Raw genomic sequence first — 20,225 nt, 5'->3', positions numbered from 1 at the left:
ACTGATCAATTTCTCTGCTCCCCATTTAACATCAAAGCCTAGAATCCTTGGTGCACGCATCCTAGTTCCAGCTCTGAGACTCACCGCTTTGCATAGTCTGTCAAGTACTTTGCTTTGTACAGTGGTCATTTGGGCAGCCAAACGTGAGTTCTTGTTTTCTGGGTAGCTGTGTTACCCCAATCAATTTAGGGTACTTCAAGAGGGTGTGCTCAGTAGGTGACAAGATTCTAGAATAGCAATGGGGTGCATAGGACTCTTAGCCAGTGGTGAGCTGGAGCCGGTTCGCTGGAACCGGTTGTTAAATTTGGAAGCGGGACAACCGGTTCTAAAAGGACTTCTAAATTTAACAAATGGCCAAAAGTGGCCCCTTAGGCGCTGACTCCGTGGGTGCTCCGGGGCTGTAGCACCCATGGGGAAAATTTGGTGGGTGCACCCACCGGCAGCTCGCCAATCAAGCAGCGGCTTTGTGCTCAGGCCCGCGGAGGCGGAGCACAGGTGGGGCGGGGCGGCACGAGAAGGGCTGCCCGCGCCGCAGCAGGTAACCGGGAGGAGGGGGGTGCACGGGGGAACCGCTCCGCGCCCCAGCTGGCCTCCGCCTCCCTGGGTCTGAGAGCGAAGCCGCCGCTTGCTTCTCAGCCCTCCCAGGCTTCCTGTGCGAACAGTTGATTCGTGAGAAGCTGGGGGGTGGGGGGCGGAGAAGCAGAGCGGGGTGGTGCATTCAGGGGAGGAGGCGGACTGGAGGTGAATGGGGCCAGGCGCGGGGCAGGGCAATTTTCCCTGTGGGTGCTCCAGCCCCGGAGCACCCACGGAGTTGGTGCCTAAGGCGCAACTTTTGATGTGATCAGTGGCGGGAGCGACCACTACCCCTGCTCCCCCACAGCTACACTGCCCCGCCCCTAGGAGCCAGAGGGACCGACCAGATGCTTCCTGGGAGCTGCCCCAGGTAAGCACTGCCGTGACTCCCCCCCTCCCCCCCCGGCAGGTCTCTCTGGCTCTTAGGGGCAGGGTGGGCACCCACTACGGTGGCCCATGAGACCCTCCTGCCTGGTTCTGGAGGCAGTCAGGGGACGGGAGGGGGGTGGATGGGGCAGGGGGAGCGGGGGTGGGCCACAACTCCCTCGTGGGGTGAGGAGTGAACTGGTTGTTAATATTTTGGCAGCTCATCACTGCTGTTAGCCCCCTCCTCTCAGTGTTTCCCCTATTTCCTGGTTTGGCAGCTGTTTTTTCCTTCCCTTAGCCTATCTTATATCCAACAGGAGAAGCTGGTACGGCATGAGATACCATCCTATCTCTTGATTGAGATCATGAGGTCTTACTAGATTTGCATATGTCCTGGGCCCAGCACTCTGAGCATCCTGCATGCCTCTTAAGGGCACAAAACTGACTATTGTAACTGGAATAATGGTTGGCTTCATGGGTACTTTGTGCTCCTGTTTTTGTAACTGCAGGTCTTTTTCCTTTCAGTTGCTGATGTGTGGTACTGGAGACATCAGTGTCTGTGATTTCAAGGCTCATGCTGTGCTGGTGGGAGGATCCTGGCACTTCCGAGAAAAGGTAGGTGGGAAGTTTTCTTCTTCCTCCACTGGAATGGGTTGACTGTCTTCTGTGTCACTTGGGCTTCATATGGAGACTGCCTGCTGAAAGCAGGAGAAGCTTCCAGAAAGAAAAACTGGAAAGAACTTGGAGAAGAGCAGAGTGGAAAAGCAAGACCTGGGCCTGGAGGTGTAGACACAGGAGAGCAAACTTTGCATTTGGAAAGGGAGCTTACAAAGAGGACAGAAGCCACTGAGGGCAGAACAGGGATGGCTGCACTGCAGCTGCAGCAGGGGAAAGTTCAGCATTTGTATTGAGAAATGAAAAGGCAACTGTAAGGGCATTTTCAGCATTGGCCCAATGCTGGTGTTGGGAATCACATCAGTGAAGATGTTCAGGATGATATGCCTATATATCAGGGATGGTTTGAGGATTTTTCAGTCCATATCATTGTGAGGTAGAAGGTTGGCAGCCAGTAGAGATTCCTGAGCAAGTGACCCGGGACTTATTCCAGGAGAACATCCCACCCTGATGAGGGGGGCACATGAGACTGTCTAGAGAAGTGATGGGAACTGCTAAAGTGTCCAAGAGGGAAACAAATTACATTAGTGACAGACACTAGAACTGTTCCCCCTTCCAACCTGCCAAGGCACCAGAGGATGTGGGAGAGCAAAAGATTAGCCTAGGGCAGGAAGCAGATATGATTTGTATCCTAAACCTTAATTAGCTTTCCCATTAAGCATTTCCAATAGAGAGGAGCACCTATGGTGTGGGAGATGGATGAGACATTCCTAGCGTAATAGAGATGGGTGGTAGCAACAAGGGGTAAAGGTGGCTGGTGAGAAGTGACTATGCAATTGTTCCTTTTCTGGTTTGCCCTCATAATAGGGGTGGCTGTGGCAGTTGGTAGAGCTACTTTCTTGCAAGACATTTTGCCTGCTCTTCTTCTGATAACCTGCCATTGTACTTTTGTGACTCTGCTTCCCTGACCTGGCTCTGCCATTACTGGTCCCTGTCAGGTCATGAGGTGGTTTTGGACCGTGGTCTCCAGTTTCACACAGGAGGAACTGGCCCGGCTGTTGCAGTTCACAACTGGTTCCTCTCAGTTGCCTCCGGGAGGGTTTGCTGCACTCTGTCCATCTTTCCAAATCATCGCAGCTCCAACTCATAGTACTTTGCCGACAGCCCACACCTGGTGAGTGCCCTGTCTGTTGAACTCCCTGCAGCATGCGTGTGGGATTACACTATGTGCTTCTGAGTGGCAAGTACTTCATCTAATGGCATGCCTTGTGGTGAGCTGCCAACACTGCATGCCAAGTGTGTTGGCCCCTCTGAACTGTGAGATGCTGGTAGCAAGCATGTGGTGGGTGGCCTGTATATAATGGGTGACAGATGTGTGGTCGACACCATGTCATCTCACCCAAGGGCAGTGAGCAGCTGGAGGTGCCTGTGATGGACATTCCCCCACTGCACAAGTGGTGCGTATTAATTATTTTTCTTTTTTCAGTTTTAACCAGCTGTGCCTCCCGACTTATGACTCTTATGAAGAGGTGCACAAGATGCTGCAGCTGGCCATCAGCGAGGGATGTGAGGGCTTTGGCATGCTGTGATTCCCTTCCCCATCCTAGCTTCCTGGCTCTTCAGGGCAAGGCGTAGCTTGTGTCTACTGCTCATTCTTCTCTTCACAGAGCAATGGAGACAGAGTACAGACTCTGTGCAAAGAGGACTGTCGTGTGGTCTTTCCGTGTCCAGAGTACATCACCAAGAGCTCGCCTCACACTCTCCCCTCACTCCCATCTCAGTTCAGAGTGGTACGGCAAAAGAACTGTGGTACATTTGTCAGGGTGGTGTGGCACTGGGATTTCCCAGGACTCTGTGCCTTTGTCCCTCTGGAAGGGGAGAGAGTCCATGAGCAGGAGTTGCAGTGTGGCACAGGAGGACGTCTATGTAGCAGCCAGTACTGTAGCTGTTTTGGGCGAGGACCAGCTTGAAGCTCTTTTGGAGATCTGGCATGTGGGAAGCCTTAACACCTTTCCATGCTTTGGCTCAGGTCCTTCTGCTGATGCTCCCCTGTAGCTTATGTAACTCCCCCTGTATTGCATGTCTCAGAAGGGCACAGGCTTGTTTTCCTATTCAGTCCCTGACCCATTAGGGCTTCCAGTTCTCTTCCTCTCACTTGCACTGGAAGCTGCCATTTCTTGCCTTGCTGGAGAGGAGGGAGAGCAGCATCTGCTAGAGAGAGCAACCCAAAGGAACGCTCTCTCTTTAGAGCACAAGCGCTGGCCCAGGCAGTGACACTGTACTACCTCTGCCAAGGGCTGGCAGCAGGAGCGTCCTTCTGTACTGACAGTGGCTGGTACAGGCCTCTGCTAGTAAGCTGGAAGAGGAGATTCTCCTTCAGTGAATGTTTCTGATGGTGGTCCTAAAGTTACACAGGAAGCTGTCCCACACCCCTTGCCTTCCTTTCCCTTCCTCAGGAGAGGGGATGGGTATGAGAGTGTGAGCCCTCAATGCTGAGCACAAAAGCCTCTCCAACGTTCACCTTTATGGCACGTATGTAGTATGCGATAGGCCAGCTGGCCAGCAGGCAGCTACTACTATGTGCAGTGGGCTTCAGAATTACAGATGGGGTAATGGTATTGGACAGAATCCAGTACCTCAGCCCCTGACATTCCACAGGGTCTTGGCTTCTACCTCTATCACATGGCAGCAGGAGGCACTGCCTGAAGTATGCTGGAGGAAGAGGAGAGTGTTTCCCAAAGGGGTGTTGGTGCCTGGAGAGCAGCTGGCCTTCTCTCCTCCCAATCCTCTGCTGTTCTCTCCCTGAGCACTGTTCCTTGCTGTTCCTTCTAGTGTTGCTGGCTTTCCAGCAGACAGGGTACGAAACTGGAGCGTCTCCCAGACAGAGACTGAGTAGCCCACCAGGTGGCATGTTGCACTAACATTGTCCAGATTTCAGTTTGGGAGACAGTTATGAGCAGCAAATTTATAACTACCAGGTTCTGTTACCTCTGACTGTCTGCTCAGCTCCTCTCATCCCAGCGAAGTAAAGGGGTGAGGAGTCAAGGATCCTGGCTGGCAATCTTTCCAGTTTCAACAGTGAGGCCAAAATCTGAACAGATAATTGAACTTCCAACTTGCCCCTAAAGTGCATCTCTTCAGGTCAAGAGTGGAAGCACATTGGTGAGTGGTTGGTGTGTGAGAAGAACCTGCACTGCCTGTGCTGAGTGCAGTCACTGGAATGAAGAGGATTCAGGATCCTGGGTTGGGATTTCAATCTAGCATCTCTCCCAAGAGCTAATTTTAGAAAAATAGATAAAACAAAAAATTGTGCCATCACCCTCAGTCCCTTCATTCTGCTGGAGCTGGAGCTGCCCTGAACTGGGCAGGACTTGTGAGGTATGGCTTTTAAGTTGGCTCTTCACTTTTCCAATACAACTTACTAAATACGTTAGGAATCTTGGGAAACATTATAGAAAAATGTCTTTTTTATTAAAGCAGTGTCTTAACCATTCTTAGGGAGCATGTGCATCACATCTTTACAGACGTATAAGCCATTGTGGTGCCCAAACCAGCTGGAACTCCAAGCATCGTCATGGCTCATTGGGATTTCTCAGTCTTGTGGGTTAATTCCCTCTCAGGCACTGAAGTGCTGGGAGAGAGCCTGCTAAACAGCTGGTGCATTTCATCCCTGACTGATCACTTTAGCAGTGGCTGATTTGTCCCTTTTTTAAAACAGGCTCCCTTTTTGTAAGGTTCTGACCTCTTCTGGGGTTCCAACTTATTTGCACTCTGGATGGCTTCTATGGTCAGTGCAGTTGGGGCTCTCGTATACTGTTCCACCCATTCACTGCTCTCCCTAGGGACCAAAAGAAGGTGGCGGTGTTCCTCCGCTCAACTCCTGTTGGTTGGGGAGGCGCAGCGTGGTGCTGTTCCCTCACTGCAATCTTATGTCTTGTTCTTTGGCCTGGCAAGGGCCTTTCGAACCTTGTGGTTATAGGCTTATTCTGCCAATGACATCTTCCTCAGGAATCCTCTCCCTCTTTCTCTAGAGCTGGACTGTTTTCACATTGAGGACTGAGAGGCTGAACACCGAGTAGCTTCATCTGCTTGAAACAGCTCCCTAATCCTCACTGTGGGACAGCCAGCACCCCTCGCCTCTCTGCAGTTATACAGATGCCAAGGATTTTCTTTCAACACAAGTGCAGTCAGAACTGTGGTGGATGCTGTTAGTTCTTATTTGATAACCTTTCTTTATTGTTTCCATAAGCTGTTAGCTGGTCCTATTTCCCCCAGGGCTCCACCACTTCAGCGGTAGAGCCTCTTTGTCCCTAAATCTCTTCCTTCCTCTTCCCAACACATTCACCTTATATGCTGCCCTTACAATGACACCAGTGTGGGGGCAAGGTACGGAATGCACTGTGGTCACCTGTACTGTATGTTTTCTGCTGCAGAGGCTCCTTATTTTAGTTGGTCCCTTAAATATTCCCACCTAATTGAGGCGCTTCAGTAGAAAGTTTTTGATGCATGGTACTATCTCAGACAGATTCCTCACTCTCTGGAGCTGCCGTGGACCTCACAGGGCCTGTCTTCTGCCTGTATTTGAGAGTTATGTTGCATGTTTTAGAAACCAGAGACTAAGAGAGAGAGGCCAGGCCCCAGTTCTAGCTGGCAAGTTCCAAGTGGAGTTCAGCAGGTTCTGGAAGCCCATGGATTTTGTAAATAGTTTGTATAATAAATAAAATATTTTAAAAATGCTGTCTTGGTTTGGAGTTGTTCCTGAGAGGCACGGAGATGACCTAAACTGGTTAGCCTTAGTGGTGAAGAGTCCTCTTCAGATCTTCTAGTTTCTCACCAAGTCTGTCCCCAGGATTGGGCAGGGCATCTCACCCATCCCACTGATTTCTGGTAGGACTGACTAAATCAAGGACCTGGAAATTGAACTGAATTCTGCAGCAAGACTAGCTGGCTTCTGTGGTGCTTCAGGGCAGCAGGCTGGAAATTCTGCAGCACCTTCTGGTAAATCCAGAAATGAGATTTTTAGTAAACTTACTATACAAATGAATAATAGGGTCAGCTTCTGAGTTAATTTTTATATAAATGCATTTCATTATATTTTGTGCTGCTAGTATTTGCACTGAATTTGCTTAGCTGCATTGTAGAAGTTGTCAGGGGAGAAGATGGAGGTTTTAGTTGGAAGGGTGGACAGTTGGAGTTTATGGCACCTGGGAAGTTGTGGCCGTTTTGGAATGTGGGATATAAACTTAGCATCTGGAGGTTTCTTCTAAATGATCAACTAAATAGTTAACAGTAGACAAAATGTTTACTATTAGGCCTCAGGGTCAACATTCCTTTACCATGAATCTGAGTGTTGTTTTCAGGCTGTCTGCAGGCTAAGATTAACAGCACTATATTTGTCATTATGTTCGTGTTTGGAAGATTTTTCTTGTTAACTATAAGAACTAGAAATATAACTAGAAAAATGAAAAGATTATGGAGGGAGTGGATTCTGTGGCAACTGCCTTGTGGGCTTCTGACATCAGTATTGCTGGATGTAATGCTGTCAAAGTGTATTTTGGAATCAGCCCAAAGGCTTTGGTTGAGTTCTTCCCCCTTCTCTGGTAGGTATAGCTCTGATGGTTTGTATAAGTCCTACTACGTGCTGGCAGGTATCCTAATGTGTATTGAAATCGGCATTCCCTTCTCTGACTTTGGCCAATATTTGCCTTTTAAGCTGTGAGTGAGTGCTGGCTGCTGGATAGTGTGTGAGCAGAAGGTGTGGATCCCCGAGTCCCAGCTGTAGTATTGCACTACAGAGTTCCATCTGGCAGCCTTCAACAGGAGCAAGCTCTCATTTTGTCTGGTTCAGAGAAATCTGAGCTCAGTTACTGCAGTGATGGGTGCCATGAAGAACCTAGAGAGACTGAGAGTCACAGTATCCCCTTAAAGTGGATAAATCTGGGGTTCATGGTGTTCGATCAGGGCTCTCAAAAGTGGGTAAATAGCCGGATACCCCCTGTGGAATGATCAAAATGATTTCCAGCAGTGACTGTGTTCCTGTTCCAGACAAGCACATCAGCAAGCCACATGCATCATAACTAGTGTGACCATGTGAAAGGATCAAGGTAGAGGGAAGAGCTTTTTGAAACACTACCTGTTTGGCTGAACATGAAGGAAAGGGAGCCGCAGTCTGAATTATTTTAGCATGAAGTAGGTTCTAAAGTTTCTGCCCCTCTTTGCAGCAGGTGGTGTGATGTCATCTGGCCATCTCCATTGTCTTGTTCACCAATTCCTTCTGATGTCATGGAGATGGAATGGTGCCAGTGACCTATAGCCAGGTCTGCAACCTCGGTTCATCCCAGCATCTGTGAGTTTGCCTGGACCTGGGACAGGGCCAGGAGACGTTCTAGCTATGCATGCATCTCACAAGTTCTGCACGCACTAGCCTGTGTTCTTTGTGCCTACAGGCAGCTGCACAAAGGGAAATACTGCAGGCTCCCTGACTGTACACACACACACAGGCCCTTGGCCTGGTATGCTAAACGGTGAATGTGCTGCTTGGGAACTGCATTGTTTGCAGCATTCTCTCCCCCTCCTAAGTTTTGTCTGCAGCACTAGAAGCACAAAGCACTCACAAGGCATCAGGAGTTTTTTCAGCCATACTAAGGGAGAGACTGGTTCAGGGAGGTGCTGCTTTGGGGGATTCTCACTATATAAAAGGTTGTTACAAGGAGGAGGGAGAAAAATTATTCTGCTTAATCTCTGAGGATAGGACAAGAAGCAATGGGCTTAAACTGCAGCAAGGGCAGTTTAGGTTGGACATTAGGAAAAATTTCCTAACTGTTAGGGTGGTTAAGCACTGGAATAAATTACCCAGGAAGGTTGTGGAATCTCCACTGGAGATTTTTAAGAGCAGGTTAGGCAAACACCTGTCAGCAGACATGCCAAACCCATGAAAAAAGCATGGAAATTGGGCTTGCTTTTGGCTTAATTGGCTTGTGAGTTGCTTGTTGGCTAGTAGCTTGTTGCTTCTTTTTTTTTGATCAGCTCCTGGCAAAGGGGGTCAAGCAGGGGCAACGGGGAGAGAGAGGGGTGCACAGTGGGTCCACCACAGTCCCAGACTGCACACTGGGGGGATCTAGTCACATAGTGTGTTGGGGTTCTTAGGGATTGGCTTGTTTTGGCTTTGTTTTGAAATGGGATTATTGATTTTTGGCTTATTGTAAAAGTTGGGGTGCTTATTTACTGCATGAAAGTTTGCAACTGTGCCTGTCAGGGATGGTGTAGATAATACTTAATCCCGCCATGAGTGCAGGTGACAGGACTAGATGACCTCTCAAGGTCCCTTCCAGTCCTACAATTCTGCGATTTTTTTCTGATTTTTATAATATATTAAGACAGGTTTCAATCAATCTGGCAGCAGCTGTGCCACCTCCTAATGATGCTGTTTGTATCTTCTCTGCTGTGCTTCCATCTCTTCTCTGTGACATTGTGCCAGAAAGAAAGTAAAGGAGGAGAGCCTCTGACCTTACCTTTCCTGAGGACGTGTCAAGGTTCCTTCCCTACTCTGAACTCTAGGGTACAGATATGGGGACCTGCCTGGAAGATCCCCTAAGATTTTTCTTACCAGCTTAGGTTAAAAACTTCCCCAAGGTACAAACTTTGCCTTGTCCTTGAACCCTATGCTGCCACCACCAAGCGTGTTAAACAAAGAACAGGGAAAGAACCCACTTGGAGACGTCTTCCCCCAAAATATCCCCCCAAGCCCTACACCCCCTTTCCTGGAGAAGGCTTGATGATAATCCTCACCAATTGGTACAGGTGAACACAGACCCAAACACTTGCATCTTAAGAACAATGAAAAATCAATCAGGTTCTTAAAAGAAGAATTTTAATTAAAGAAAAGGTAAAAGAATCACCTCTGTAAAATCAGGATGGTAAATACCTTACAGGGTAATCAGATTCAAAAGATAGAGAATCCCTCTAGGCAAAACTTTAAGTTACAAAAAGACACAAAAACAGGAATATACATTCCATCCAGCACAGTTTATTTTACCAGTCATTAAACAAAAGGAAATCTAACGCATTTCTAGCTAGATTACGTACTAGCTAACAGAAGTTATGAGACTGCATTCCTGATCTGTTCCTGGCAAAAGCATCACACAGACAGACGAACCCTTTGTTCCCCCCCCGTCCCGATTTGAAAGTATCTTGCCCCCTTATTGGTCATTTTGGTCAGGTGCCAGCGAGGTTATTTTAGCTTCTTAACCCTTTACAGGTGAAAGGGTTTTGCCTCTGGCCAGGAGGGATTTTATAGCACTGTATACAGAAAGGTGGTTACCTTTCCCTTTATTTTTATGACAGCATGTGATTATGGGGCCTGTAGAAGGAAACCCCTTAGACTAGAAAGCAGAGTCTGGTAGATTCTGCTCAATTTGCCATGGAATCCACCCTTTGCTGCAGAATTCTGTGCCAGAATCTGAGTTTTCCATTAGAAACTTTTAATTTTTTTTAATTTATCTCCTTCCCCTCCTCAATAGGTTCTGGGCCCTAATGTGCTGTGCAGTTACATGAGAAGCCATTATCTCTGCTCTGAAGAGTTTACAATCTTATTGTAAGATGGGAGGGGTCACCATGTTAATTGTGTTACTCATTTCAGACCTAACTGATTACAAATCTCCATTTAAAAAAAATGTAGCTGAAGCTGGTCTTGGAATTTTCCAGGTGCTGGACCTGCTAGGAACTTTGGAGTGTGCCATTGCCTGAGTCTTGGGGTACTGCACACCGGATCCAAACTCAAGGGAGAAAGCTTTGGCAGCCTTTTGCTTCTTTTGTAAGGCGTCAAAAAATGTGAACAAAGAAATCTGAGTCCTTGAACTCAATGAGAAGCTAGAATTGGCCTAATGTTGCTCAGGAGAGTTTTCTCAGATGTCAGTAGAGGCCAGGACGAGATGGAGGCAGTTCTTTGGACGAGAATCTCTGGCTGTATCTTTGGTGGCCACCACCTGACTTCTCTCTCCCTCCCCACTCCAGAGACAACTCTCCAAATAAACTGGAGGGTGGTGCAGCTGTTCAGTGAATTTCAGGTTCTGTCATACTAACATTTTTTATTTTACAGAGACCTCAAAACTGATATTTTTTTTTTAGACTGGTCTTAAAGACCTTTTCAGAGTAACAGCCGTGTTAGTCTGTATTCGCAAAAAGAAAAGGAGTACTTGTGGCACCTTAGAGACTAACCAATTTATTTGAGCATGAGCTTTCGTGAGCTACAGCTCACTTTATCCGATGTTCAAATGAACTTCATGCTCAAATAAATTGGTTAGTCTCTAAGGTGCCACAAGTACTCCTTTTCTTAAAGACCTTGTGGACTAAATAGCTGTCAGTGGGGTCATCCTGTGCTCCACTGACTGAATTGTGTTGATGCATCAGTGGGTCATGCCATTTGTCACAATGACGAAAAAATACACAGAAGAGCTATAGAAATGCTACTCCTGGGGGAATTTTGCTCCACTGTGCATGCACAGAATTCATGTCCCCCGCAGATTTCTTTGTTTCTCCACAGAAAAATGACTTTCTGACAGGGAAGTAAAAGGAAGCTGCAAAAGCAGTCATGCACCACTCCCAAGCTGCGCAGGTACATCGTTTCAGGCACCCGGAGGAGCCGGCGGAGAGGTAGATCACCACAGGGCTGGGGACACCCCAGCCAGTGGCTCCTACCCTGAGCTCAGATCAGCTGCTAGTCCTGGCTGGGCTGGAGTCAGGAAAGGACGGGACTTCCTCTTCCCCTGCAAGGAGTGGCTGGGGCTGTGTCAGACCCACCCCCAGAAACCTCCCACAGCTGCAGCAAGCTCAGTATCCTCCCCTGCTTCCTGACCCCATCACTCCTCAGCTGTGGGGGGAGAGGTCACTGTACGGGGAACTGCTCCTCCATACACCCAAACCCCATGCATCTGGATCTCCCCTACCCAGACACCCTCACCAAGCCTCACCCCGTATACCCAGGACTGTCCTAGCCCTCCATACCCAAACTCCACCCCACTGAACCTCAACCCTTGCATCTGGAGCCCCCCCTATACCGAGACCCCCTGCCTCCACTCCTGAACCCAGACCACCCCCCACTGAGCTCCCTGCACTTAAACCCCCACCCTGATGAGCCCCCCACACCACTGACCCCTGACTAGCTGCACCCAGACAGATCACCCCACCAAGTCCCACTCCTCCAGTACCCAGACCTCCCTGCTGAGCCCCCCACACCCAAACCCCTCCACTGAGCCCCAACCACTTTCAGCTGGAAGTCCCTGCAGAGTACCATTGCCTCTGCATCTGGAAAAAAACACCCCCCAATGAGTCTCAGTGCATCCAGATCCCCCCCCACGCCACACCTAGACCCCCCACTGAGCTGCCTGCACCCAGATTGTCCCACACAGAATCCTCTCACCCCACACCTAGATCCCCCCACACTGAGCCCCTTCCACACTTGGATCCTGCCTGGTTGAGCCTGCCTGCCCCACACCTGGTGTGCTTGGCGCAGAGGGGCAGGGCCCCAAGGTGTTTCTGGGGCAGGCTTAGGTTTTGTGCTGTGTCAGGGTCAGGTGCAGCCTCACCACTGAGTCCATGTGGGGTGGGGAGGCTGTAGGGTGATCTCCCACTTTTGTGTACCCAGTGGCCTGTGCTCCCCACTGCCATGTTGGAGCCTCTGCATTTGTTTGTTTATTGACAAATAAAACTTGCAGAATTTTAAAATATTGTGCACAGAATTTTTAATTTTGTGGTGCAGAATGCCCCCAGGAGTAATTAAATGGCTGTAAAACAAGCAATGGGAAAACCCCAAATGTGAGATGCTCAGGGTTTGTTTAGAGCAGAAGCCTAATGTTCAGGTACTTATTCAAATCTATGGAAGCCCCTGTCCTCACAACCCTCCCCATAAAAGGCCCTGACTCCTTCCTGCTATTTACTTTGTGAAAACCTGGTGGCCTGCTACCCTCAGCAGGTATGATTGAAGTGATCAGCAGGCCCCTTCCCACCTCCATGCCAACGTCCCCTCCAATCCACCATTGCCTGACCTCACATCCCTTCCCATTCTCAGTCTCTTCTATCTAGATACTTTATGGCCCTGTGACAATAATAGCAATTGTCTAGACTAGAAATTAATATTAGGAAAATATTTATTTTTTTTTAGCACCTTTAAATGTGATTTTATAAGCTCCCTTTGTTCTCAGCCAGCTCTCTGGACCCGCATGGACCTTATGCCATATGGACCACCGTTTGCTAGTCACTAGCGATAAAGGGAGAAGCAGTGAGACTTGGTGACAGCTTTGATGGAAGAAGAACATCTCTCTAAGATACAGCCTTTCTTGTCCATCCACAGAACTGAAATTTGTCCAGATTCTCATTGTGTGTCCTGATTGCTGCAACATCCTTTTCTCTGGCCCTGACAATTGCAGTCTTGCCCCACGCATTTCCATTTAGAATGCTGCTACTAAGATCACTTTCCCATTCCGTTGCTTTCACCATGTCACCTGTCTCTTTGCATCCCTCCATTGGTTCCCCTTCTCTATTGCATCAAATGTAAGCTACTTGTCGTCATTTTCCAAGCCCCTTCGTGACCTATCCCCACCTTACCTGTCATCTGTCAGTATCGAAACCTCGACTCCCACCTCCAGCTGACCCATGATATCAACCTCCATCTCCTACTTGTTAAATTTTCAAACAAGGACCATAGTGCTTTCTCCCATACTGTCACTCATGCTTGGGAGGAGCTCTCCATAAACATCCTCAAAGCTATCTCATTATACTCCTTCAAAACCCTCTTTTGCCATGATGCCTACAGAACCCATATCTATGGTTAGATTGCTGGTATACTGGGACCGCAGCTTCTCATGGTGACCAGTATAGTTTCATGTTTCCTTGTACTCCCCCAATTGTCTGTCTGTACCCATCAGTGTTGGATGGGCCAATGGGGCCTGTAGCCATGTGCCCCTGGAAAAATGGGTGCCCTGGCGCCCCGACCCGTTCCGCCCGCCCACCCGGTGCTCATGCTGGGGAGCAGGGTCAGGGTGCGGAGGCTTCCCCTGCACCCTCGGCACTCCTGTCGGGGAGTGGGGTCGAGACATGGGGGCTTCCCCCGCTCCCCAGCAGGAGCGCTGGGTGGGCAGAGCCAGACAAGCGCCCTGATCCCGTTCCTCGGCAGGAGTGACTGCAGGCAGAAGGGACGGGGAGAGGCCCTCTCTTGCTCAGGTCCAGGACCCCAAAAATCCCTAATCCACCTCTGGTACCCATCTCTTTGTAGCTTGCTTTAGTCTTAAGAGTGTAAGCACTTTGGGGCAGGGACCATCTTCTTATTCTGTTTGTAGAGTGTCTAGCCCAATGGGGTCCCGGTCTATGACTAGGTCTCTGAGGCTTTGTGGTCTGTTGAAAAGATAAGGTATAATACAAACCTCAGTTAAGCAAACTTTGGAAAATCTGGCAAAACCTTGCCATTAGACCTTGAATTTTTATTCTCTCAGGTCTCTGTCCTATCTCATCTAAAAAACCTTGATGCCTGGATAATTCTTGAATAGTAGTAATTCATAATTTTGCGGCCTTTAGTTAGTACAGGTCATAATAGTATTAACATGCAAGAGCTGAGTTGAAGATGATTTTAAAGCTTAGGGGACAGGGACAACAAGAGATTCTCCTAGTAATGATTCAGCCTCTTCTAAAGTGACTTTCAGCACAGCAGTGGGAAGTCTGTGCCTTGGTACTCTAACTTCTCCACTTTGACACACTTCCTTCCCTGACGGCACAATAGAATCCTAGAAATGCAGGACACTGAGCATGAATGTCTACCAAATTAAGAGCTCTATTCCCCTGTGCTGAGGGCCCATACCTGGACCATACCTGTCAGGTGTTTGTCTAACCTGTTCCTAAACACTGTGAATGACGAGGATTCTACAACCTCCCCTATAACCTATTCCAGTATTTAACTATCTTTATAGTTAGAAAAATTTCCCTAATATTTCATTTAAATCTCCCTTGCTGCAGATTAAGCTGATTACTTCTTGTCCTAATTTCAGTGGAAATAGAGAACAATTAATCTCCATCCTGTTTATAACAGTCCTGAATCTGAGATTTTTGCAGCTGATGTTATCAAGCTATCCTGCCTCAAGAAGGAATGCAGCAGTGAGCAGAAGGATGGCCAAAAGGGGATGCAAGAAAGGAGTGGTAGTAATATCCCCTAAAGCAGGGGTGGGCAAACTACGGCCCACCAGCCATTTTAATCCGGCCCTCAAGCTCCTGCTGGGGAGGGGGTGTGAGGCTTGCCCCACTCTGGCGCTCCAGCTGGGGAGCAGGGTCGGGGGCCGCTCCATGCAGCTTCTGGAAGCAGCGGCATGTTCCCTCTCCAGCTTCTATGCGTAGGGCTAGCCAGGGGGCTCCGCACCACAGGCAGCACCTGCGGACAGGGCAGCACACAGCAGAGCCGCCTGGCCCCACCTCCGTGTAGGAGCCAGAGTGGGGACATGCTGCTGCTTCTGGGAGCTGCTTGAGGTAAGCACTGCCTGGAGCCCGCACCCCTGAGCCATTGCCCTGCCCCAACCCCTTGCCCCAGCCCTGATCCCCCTCCTGCCCTCTGAACCCCTCAATCCCAGCCCAGAGCACCCTCTTGCACCCCAAACCCATCATTCCCAGCCCCACCCCAGAGCCTGCACCCCCAGCTGGAACCCTCACACACACACCCCACTCCAGCCCGGAGCCACCTCTCGCACTCTGAACTCCTCATTTCTGGCCCCATCCTGGAGCCCACACCCCCAACTAGAGCCCTCTCCCACCCTGAACCCCAGCCCCAATTTTCGTGAGCATTCATGGCCTGCCATACAATTTCCATACCCAGATGTGGCCCTCTGGCCAAAAAGTTTGCCCACCCCTGCCCTAAAGGATCATAGCATATCATTTCACATCTCACGGAGAAGCGCCCATTGCAGCAGCTTGACCACCAGAGGGCCACCTGTGATTGACTTGAGATGGTGTAGTTCATTCGTTTGGAAGGATTGGTTATTGGCTATTTCCCTTTTAATAGAGTTCTTGAATTGGTAGACATTCATGCTTGGTTTCTTACCCCCAATCTAGAGAAGAGTGACTCTAGCAGAAGTACACCCTGTTCCAGCACAGTCCCCTTTTACATAAACCCCTCTGTTTCTAGCTGAACAAATTTAAAATGCATCAAAAGGAAATTATCTTTGCACAATATACAGTTAACCTGTGGAAAATTTTGCCCCATTTTGCTGAAGGAAAATAGCTTTAGTAATTATTTTTAAAAATTTAGAATGTCATGTAAATAAATAGTATCCGCAGTAATTCTAACCAGATGAAAACGATCCCTCAGGCTTCAAGGCACAGGCTGGTCACTAGTTTGGGGAGGAAGAAGGAATTTAATCCAATCAGCCAGGAAAGCTCAACTGATTAGGTGCATAGGAGGTGAAATATTCCACCAACACGAGACAGTGTCAGCATTTTAGAAGACAGTAAGGACTGAAGGCATTTGATTTTGGAGCCACAGAAGAGGCCATTGGAGCATTGCAGGTCAAGGAATTGTAAGGATCCAAGCATAGGGAACTGGGCACCAGAGGATGCCTCCTCACCATAGCCAAAGTTGGACCTGATCCCATTCTGCCCTGCTGCCAACCACAGACATGTTGTTCTGAAGCAGCTAGTATACCAACTCTGTTGGTGTCTAACCCTTCCTGCCCTCATATGCTACAGCTTCCTCGAATACAAAAGGTGTGACCTGTCTGATCCAGCACATTTACTGTAAGTAACTTTAGCATCCCCAAGCTTTGGAAGAAGATAGTGCCCCGGCTTCCAAAGTATGTGTGTCTGAGTGGGCCCCGATATTCCTGAGCCCTTTCTAATTGTCCTCTTCCTGGGCTGAGAACAGTTGTGATTTAAGTGAGAAGTGACAGATTTTCAGTGGAGCTGCATACCAGGAATATTAGTGAGATGTAAATCACTTGGTGCTGCCATGCTGTCCACAGGCCCAGGACTCTGACCTTGACAGATCTGGTCTTAGACAATCTGAAGAACAGAGGGAGAGACACCAGCTCAGACAGCTAACACCAGCTAGTGGGAGGTGACAGGTTACAGTGGGAACAGTAATTTTGGACCCAGGAGCTCCTCATAGAACCAGGGGGCAACAGTGTGCAGGCTGGAAGGAGTTTGGTGGTTCGATTTTCAGTTGCGTGTTTCTCTTATTATTGCCCTTGCTGAGACTCAGCGGTGCATTCTCAACCCTGGTCATCTTATAAGGATTATAGCAAACATAGAGGGGGTGGGGCTTCTAAAATAGGTAACAAGAATAGGTGCAGGCCTGGAAAGATTTTAATCTGAAGAGAGGTTGTTGCTATTTAGAGAAGAGACAAAGAGAGGGATAGGATAGAAGTATGCAAAATAGTGAACAGTACAAAGAAGATAAATCAGGTGCCCCTGTCTGTGATGCAAGAGCACAATAAATTAGACAGGCAGCAAGTTTAAACCTGATCCAAGGAAAATACCCTTTTCCACAATGAGCCTGTAGCAATGAGTTCCACAGTCTAACAGCACTGAGGCCAAGAGCTTAGCAGGATTAAAAAGATGTGACATTTACATGGATAATGACAACAGCTACAGTTACATTAAATAGGATTCAAAGCAAACCCCAACCAAAAAAAACCTGTCCTGCTTCACAGCATAGGCCAGCCTTTCTGATGAGAGGATGAAACTTCCTCTGCCATTTTATTTCACCTTCTACTGAAATACCGTAGACTAAAGTCATCGGGCTCAACAGAGGTATGTCTGAGTGAAATGTAATGAGTGGCCTATGCTATACAGGAGGTTAGATCTGATCATCTAATGGTCCCTTCTGGCCTTAAACTCTGTGAATCTGTGAAGCATCTGATACTGGCCACTGTCAGATACAGGATATTAGGCTAGAGGAGTTTTGGGCTGGGCTGGTATAGGAATTCCAGTGTTCTTAGGTAGAAAGAAGAAAGCCAAAACTGGCCACCTTATACTTCGATCCCATCAGATCTCTCATGCTAATCAGGGTTGGGCCAGTTTAACACTGCTAAGAAACAACTAGGTGCTTCAGGAAGTGGTGCTGGTGACTCAGTAAGGGGCACTCTCCTCTCTGAGAAAGTACTGACCCCAATACCCCAATGCTATGGTAAGGGGTGCTGTGCTGAAAGATGTGTGGGCAACACAATAGCAGGCACTGTCCCCTCTGACCTAGTGTCTGAGGCTGATGCCCAGTGTGCTGCTGGAGGTGCTATCTTTTGAATGAGTGACTAAATGTAGATCCTGACTGTGGTCATTCAGGAATCCTTGGCACATTTCCAAAGTGTCTAGGTATTAAGCTGAGTCTTGGCCAAATTTGGGCAGTTTCATTCTGTCCCCCCCTGCAGTTTCTACTGGACATGGTGTTTGCCTTCACAACCTGCCTTTTGTGTAGTGTTGCTATGTGCTGTGAAACAGCTGCCACACCGCACCCCAGAAGAGGCTGTATTTCAGTGGTGAGTGAATAATCCCTGTATGTATGGTTTGTAAAGTGGTTTGCAATCCTTCGGGATGAAAGGCACATGGAAGGGTGAGAGTTTATCATTCTAAAAGTGCCTTGCCATCTGTGTCCCCCTCTGGGGAGGGGTTGCTGCAGTTAGGGTCAGCAGACATCGTCCCCCATTGACCTGCAGGATGTGCAGTGTAGAAATGTGTCTCATAGGCTTGGAAAGGTAAGGAGCCCCCCCTCTCTAAATTTCCTCTTTACCCGGTGGGGAGCCCCTCTTATCACTTTCTTCTCTGTCTCTTCACCATTTTCACTTTGTTTGTTTGTGTCCCATACTCCACAGTGATTTTTTCAAGGGGGCCCCTATAGCATGGGTTCACAGCTCACTGGTTACTGCTGCCCAAAACACCTGCTCCCTCTCCTTTCCTCTCCCACGCTATTCACGTGCATCCCCATCCCTTCAACTAGTGTTCCTCACTTTTTCTTCACCTTTCTCTCTCCTGCCAGCATGGCTGCACAGAGGTCAGAGTTCTTTACGTTTGGCTGTGGTGGGGATGGAGCTGGGTCTGACATGGCAGAGCACAAAGCACTAACTGTGGCTGCTCTGAGGTTGTCTGTGGTTTGACTTTCTCTATTCTCCAGGGTGCTGGGCAGAGTGTACTCCTTCTCCAGCTCTTCCTGGCTGCCTTTTCGCTCTCCAATCAGTCATGGTAATTCACCCTGGCACTGTTTGGCAGGGACTCTGTCTTGGCATCACGAACAGCCAGGGTCAGCTGTCAGCCTCAGAGCCATGAGCCTAATTCAATACAACAGATGTAGGTATTTTTTCCAAATTCCCTCTGGGCCACAGGATTAAAGGCTCTGTTCTCAGCCGGGGTCCCTATTGCAGTCACTTCCCCCTGTGTTACACAACACCCCATTAGGAGGAACAGCACAAACAGATCTGTAGGGGCCCCTCCCTCAACCTGGAAAAGCCAGGGGGTCAGATTTCGAAAGGCTGAGGAACAGATCCAGGGGCTCTGGAATGGTTCTGCCTCCTCCTCTTTCCCCCCGCACCCCATGAAAGGTCTCTACAGCACCCTACTGCCTCCATTCTAGCCAGGGAGGAGGCAGGATGTGGAGGACGAGGAGTGTGAAAATACTGGAGCCTTATTTCCCATGACCTCTCTGGCTGTGCATAAACCTGAACCTCATACAGTTGGTGTGAGAGTGGCCAAGGTGCAGTGTGCCCACCTGACCACATCCCTGGGTCAGGGCACCCATCTGCTTGCATGCTCATTGATCAGGAGGCTTCTATATGTTTGTGTACAAGTGATACTTGTGATATCTCAGTAGGAGCCCCAATCAGGGAAGGAGTGGGGTGTAGCAAGCAGCACTGAAAGGCAGATTGATTTCCAGAAGCCTCCAGTGCAAACAAGAGGGAGATCGGGTAGTGAAATAATCCATCACATAAAACAAAATAACATGCGTGATAGAGACCAGAGGGGACATGCCCTAACAAGCTGCTCCCCAGAGCTGGGCTGCAGGACTGAGGAGACTTTGGTCTCTTTCTGCTGGCTGGGAGGATGAAGCTGGAGCTTGCTGAAAGCCAAGGAGGCTGCATACTAGGACATGTCTTTGTCCAGCTGCAGGCTGAGTGTGAAGTGAGTCTCTGCTACTTCATCTGATTCTGCAACTTTTGGGAGCAGGAGTAAGGGCACCGCCTGTCTGAACATGAGGCACTGGCCTCATTGACAGACATGGGGGAGTATTCAGTGCATTTCCTTGTGCCCACGGGGAATAAAGATTTAGGAGGATAGATGTCCGTTCAGTCCTGTCCCATGCCTGAGGTGCTGCTGCGTTCAGCTCTGTGAGAGCCCTCCCCACCAGCTGAAGGTCCTTGCACCAATTACAGTACTGGCTTTAGTGACAGAAGACCATAAATGAAGAGGCAGCTAAGTAAGTACCCAGCAGGCCAATTTGGAGCTCTGCAGGGCTGAAAAGACTAGAGCTGGTCCAGGTGAGCTGAAGAAGGAGCAGATTTTTGGCTATGTGACAGGCAAAGGAGCTGCTGGTCCTTCATGGTCCATATTGGGAAGTTCCTTGAGGAACTGTCCTCAAACCAGAAGGACCAGGCCCCATGAGGGGAGAGATTCACCCCTGGCTGCCTCTGTTTATTCAGAACTTGGATGGAGGGCTT

General features: G+C 48.9%; 1 protein-coding gene across 5 annotated transcripts in view; it reads left to right on the top strand.

The window, feature by feature from the left end:
- The window catches only part of AREL1 (apoptosis resistant E3 ubiquitin protein ligase 1), a 49,709-nt gene that overhangs the window by 21,828 nt on the left and 7,656 nt on the right, over positions 1–20,225 (top strand). For 3 of the 5 annotated variants that reach the window (XM_073349173.2, XM_073349172.2, XM_073349176.2), the window contains 3 exons: positions 1,465–1,554; positions 2,553–2,728; positions 3,041–6,291. In XM_073349173.2, the coding sequence (XP_073205274.1) occupies positions 1,465–1,554; positions 2,553–2,728; positions 3,041–3,143 (369 nt within the window). In that variant the 3' untranslated portion in view covers positions 3,144–6,291. Of the gene's footprint in view, positions 1–1,464; positions 1,555–2,552; positions 2,729–3,040; positions 6,292–20,225 lie in introns of those variants that run through there. The other 2 variants (XM_073349175.1, XM_073349174.2) reach the window with 2 other exon arrangements.

The sequence above is a fragment of the Lepidochelys kempii genome, chromosome 6 (assembly GCF_965140285.1).
Source record: "Lepidochelys kempii isolate rLepKem1 chromosome 6, rLepKem1.hap1, whole genome shotgun sequence".
Classification (NCBI taxonomy): domain Eukaryota; kingdom Metazoa; phylum Chordata; order Testudines; family Cheloniidae; genus Lepidochelys; species Lepidochelys kempii.
Note: the sequence above shows the minus strand (reverse complement) of the source record. Positions and strands in the feature narration are given on the sequence as shown.